This window comes from Nannospalax galili, unplaced genomic scaffold (assembly GCF_000622305.1).
Source record: "Nannospalax galili isolate Female #2095 unplaced genomic scaffold, S.galili_v1.0 scaffold207, whole genome shotgun sequence".
Lineage (NCBI taxonomy): Eukaryota > Metazoa > Chordata > Mammalia > Rodentia > Spalacidae > Nannospalax > Nannospalax galili.
Window position 1 is genome coordinate 7,596,586 of NW_008358517.1, and position 4,680 is coordinate 7,601,265.

A 4,680-nucleotide genomic window follows, 5' to 3' on the forward strand; every position below is an offset into this window, starting at 1 on the left:
GGGAGTCAAGGCACAGAGGGCTGCATGGTAGACTTACCCCAAGAGAGGCCTGAGGGCAGGAGAGCAGGCCAGGAGAGTTAGCCGGTGGTTCAGGTCCGGGGAAGCAGGGAGAAGTGAGGGTGGGGCCAGGTCCCGCTGAAGCAGTGCTCCTGGAGCCCAAGGAAGGCACCAAGCTGGCCTAGGCAAAAAGGATCAGGAAGCAGCACCAGTTCCCCAGGTGTCTGGGGACCCAAGACCAGGAATGGCGCAGGGCCCAAACCAGGAGCAGAGAACAGCAGCGGAGATGGAAGGGCGAATGAGGCCAGGGGAGTCAAGGCACGGAGGGCTCCGTGATGGACCCACCGCGAGAGGCCTGAGGATAGGGGAGCAGGCCAGGAGAGTTAGCCGGTGGTGTAGGTCCGGAGAAGCAGAGAGAGGTGAGGGTGCGGCTGGGTCCAGAGGCATTGCTCCTGGGGCCCAAGGCAGGCACCAAGCCGGTGGGGGTGAACAGGGTCAGGAATCAGCACTGGCTCCCCAGGTGTCTGGGGCCCCAAGACTAGGAATGGCACAGGGCCCAAGCTAGGAGTAGAGAACAGCGGGGGAGATGGAAGGTTGAGCGAGGCTGGGGGGGGCAAGGGGGGGGGGGCGGGAGCCAGGTCCAGAGGCAGTACTCCTGGGGCCCAAGGAAGCCACCTGGCCAGTCCGGGTGAACAGGGTCAGGAATCAGCACTGGCTCCCCAGGTGTCTGGGGCCCCAAGACTAGGAATGGCACAGGGCCCAAGCTAGGAGTAGAGAACAGCGGGGGAGATGGAAGGTTGAGCGAGGCTGGCGGAGTCAAGGCGTGGAGGGCTGCAGGGTAGACTTACCCCAAGAGAGGCCTGAGGGCGGGAGAGTTGGCCAGGAGAGTTAGCCAGTGGTCCAGGTCCGGGAAGCAGGGAGAGGTGAGGGTGGGGCCAGGTCCCATGGAAGCAGTGCTCCTGGGGCCCAAGGAAGGCACCAAGCTGGCCTGGGTGAAAAGGATCAGGAAGCAGCACCAGTTTCCCAGGTGTTTGGGGACCCAAGACCAGGAATGGCGCAGGGCCCAAACCGGGAGCAGAGAACAGTGGCCAGTACATAGAAACTTTTAAGGGTGGAAGTAACTCTCAAAATAATTTGTGCATTTTCCCATTTTCTCTTGGAAAATATATGTAATTTCTTCTGCAATATTAGACTAGAATTAAATTTGTGTTGTTATTTTTAAATACTTGGTGTGTCCTCTAAGCTTACAAGCAGTCTAATACTCTGCAGAACACTAGAGAACAACAAATTCAATCCCCTTAGAGATAACCGATGAAAGCGAGCGATCAGGAGAGCTCTTTCCTCTGAAGTTATCTTATATAGTACTGTTATCTTTGTATCTTGTTTTTACTTAACATAATGTGTGAGAATTGAGCTAAAGATTCTTACTCAGCAAGAGGGGGTGATATAGTACAGAGGACTCAAGGAGGCTTAAATAAAACGTGGGGCAGCAGACTTACATAACTTGCTTATCCCTCCTGGTTAGAAAGCCGGCCTCAGTTGGAGGTATGCGAGATGCTCTGTCCTTGAGATCAGACTTTCCAAATGTGCTTTGTTCCTTCATCCTTACAGGAAGCCAAGCGCTTTTCCAATATAGATAAGTCCTGGGTGAAGATCATGACACGAGCACATGAGATGCCAAATGTGGTTCAGTGCTGTGTTGGAGATGAGACCTTGGGCCAGCTATTGCCACACTTGCTGGAGCAGTTGGAAATATGTCAGAAATCCCTCACTGGGTGAGTTCTAACCAAACAAATCCAATGCAATCCAAACCAAACCAAACAACACACCACACACTTACACACACACAGACACACACACACACACAGACACACAGACACACACACACACCCCAAAACAAAAAAGCACAACAAAATCTGAAACCTATAAGCCAGACAACAACAAAATGAAACAAGCAGACTCCTAATCACCTAACTAGAAACTAATTAACAGTGATTATCTAAGTGTATATCAGCATTTATGGCAGACAGTCTTCTGAATGTGCAGCTTAAACAATGACGTCCTGGCTGACTCTGGAGACAAATGGCCTTTGCCTAATGCACCCCTCTGCCTGCTCTTTCTGTCCTCATGACCTGTGACAGTGTCTGACCAGCTTGTGCTGACGAACCAATGTAGGCTGCTGTCACTGTAACAGGCCAGAGTTAAAAAACTTGGGCTTCAAGTGGAGCTTTGGAAGGATTTCTATGAAGTTAAGAAAAGATGAAAGTTGAACAAAACCAAAAAATGGCCAAGCTGACAGTGGAAGAAATGATATAGAATAACATGTAAATTATGCTGAGCACTTAAAAATTTTTATTATTTTTATTTTATGTGTATGCATCTATTGCCTGCATGTAGGTAAGTGCACCCATGTTGTGCAATGTCTGCGAATGTCAGAAGAGGCTCTTCAGTCCCCTGGGACTGGAGTTACAGACAGTTGTTAGCTGCCATGTGGATTTTGGGATTTGAACCTGGGTCTTCTGCAAGAACAACCAGTGTTCTTAACCATTGAGCCATCTCTCCAGCCCCTGCTGATCACATTTTGTTCTTGTCCAACCCAAACCAGTTTCCAGATGGCTACTGAAAATAAGAAAGTAATGAGAAAATTAACTAAAGAAAAAGAGAGGCTAAATTGGATGGAAAATTGATGCAAACTCCCTATAAATGGACCTCAGATTCAGAGGCCAGAGGTCCTTCCTAAGGATGACAGTGAAGAAGCACAGATCACAGGCTTCATCTGTCACCACCACATGATGAAAGATGCTAATTTCTCAGGAAAATATTTGTTTTGCTCCTTAAGTTGATACTTTGAGGAAGTTGTGCTGTGTGTCCTCTTAAGTTATGAGAATATTTCCTTACCCTCCTATCACAATCTCCCTCTCTCTCTCCCTCTCTCTCTCTCTCTCTCTCTCTCTCTCTCTCTCTCTGTTCATGTGAACACCAAAGAATTACCTGAGGTGTTAGTTATTAGGTACTGTTCACCTTTTACTTTTTTCCTTTTTGACAAAGTTTTCTCACTGACCTAGAATGACATCTACTGCACTGGGATTACAGGTGCCTGCCGCCACACCTGGCATTTTTCTTTTTTAAACCCTGGGTTCTGGGGAATAGCTCAGATCCCAAGCTCTATACCAATTGAGTTATCTCTTTAGCCCCAACCATTAGCTTTTTATTAAATTTTTATTAAATTTTATTCATTATTATTGTTATTATTTGTGTGTGTGTGTGTGTGTGTGTGTGTGTGTGTGTGTGTGTGTGTGTGTGTATGCTACAGCACCTATGTGAGGGTCAAAGGATAACTTCCCAGAGTCAGTTCTCTCTTTTTTTCTCCGAGTTAATTATTATATTTAATAACCACATACTTAGAAGAAGCATTTCATTACAACAGTGTTGACATATTCAATAACAATTTTCAGAGCTAAAATGCAAGATCATTTTTAGGTTTACAGTTGAATTAATACAGTTATATCATATTGTACTCAATATAACTTTAAAAAAGGTTTATCTACTTGACACAGAGTAATTAAAAATATCTTGAGGTTTTAAACTTTAAAAAATATCTCCATTTCATTATTAAAATACAGTTTCATACAGAAAAATTCATTTTTAATACAATTGGCACTAAGATGCACATGTGTTTCTAATCTCTATATATATCATTATTACTAGTCATAGTCGGTTACTTTCTGACCTCCTTGGCATCTGAGCATGGATATAAAGTCGTCAGATAGATTTCAATGGTAATGTTTTTCACATCTGCTAATTATTAAGGAGCAAATTTTTATGCTTTGAAGAATTCTTTTTTCTTTTTTTCTTTTATTTATTTATACACCCACTTCCCAGGTAGCACCCTCCCCTAGCCTCCCTCCCCCCACTAGAGCCCTTATCAAAAGTTCTACATTTCATTTTAGAATATATTGTTCCTTGCAGAAAGACTCATTGTTTTTGCTACTAACACTGAAATGTTGGCACATGCATCTTTAATCTGTATGATTCTGATTATTACTAGTCATAGTTGGTTGCACTTGGATCCTTGGCACTTGTGTATGTCTATGAAGTCATCAGGTAGATTTCAATGGAATGTTTATCACCTCTACTAATTAGCATGACATAAATTTCCATGCTTCCTCCTCAAATATAATACATTTAAAAATATTTGTTGATTTTTTCTTTATATGTGTGTGTATATATCACACAGAAATCCCAAACCATCTTATTCGACTATACATCCACTTCCTAGATGGCACCCTTCCATAGCCTCCCTCCCCCCACTAGAGCCCTTATACTCTGATATCCCTTCTGCTGTCTGCTGTGTTGTCAGCACCACAGCCCATCCCCACTACTTGCCCTTAGGGTGAATCTAGTCAGCCTATCTAGAGGTCTTTGTTTTAGAAGGGTCAACTGTTCCTCTTCTAGCAGCAATCAGTTGTCAATACTCCTTTAGATAAGATTAGGGTCCGCTGTTCATTTTCCCAGTTCTATGCTGGGTTACAATTCAGAGTCCCTTGTTCACCCTGGCCAAGGACTCAAAAGAAGGTATCTCCTATCTGGCATTGTTGCTGGTTATATAGCCTTTAGCTATACATCTGGACTCTTGAGAAATTATATTGACCCCTTTAATCTTTGGTTATACTTTTCTTTTGG

General features: G+C 44.4%; 2 protein-coding genes across 2 annotated transcripts in view; one reads left to right on the top strand and one right to left on the bottom strand.

Moving 5' to 3' along the window:
• LOC103724651 (sentrin-specific protease 2-like) overlaps positions 1–1,600 on the bottom strand; it is an 8,869-nt gene extending 7,269 nt beyond the window's left edge. Inside the window, exon 1 of the mRNA XM_008821778.1 lies at positions 1,497–1,600. Within this exon, the coding sequence (XP_008820000.1) occupies positions 1,497–1,600 (104 nt within the window). The remainder of the gene's footprint in view (positions 1–1,496) is intronic.
• Dnah5 (dynein axonemal heavy chain 5) overlaps positions 1–4,680 on the top strand; it is a 410,943-nt gene that overhangs the window by 189,769 nt on the left and 216,494 nt on the right. Inside the window, exon 31 of the mRNA XM_029557990.1 lies at positions 1,609–1,772. Coding sequence (XP_029413850.1) covers positions 1,609–1,772 — 164 coding nt within the window. The remainder of the gene's footprint in view (positions 1–1,608; positions 1,773–4,680) is intronic.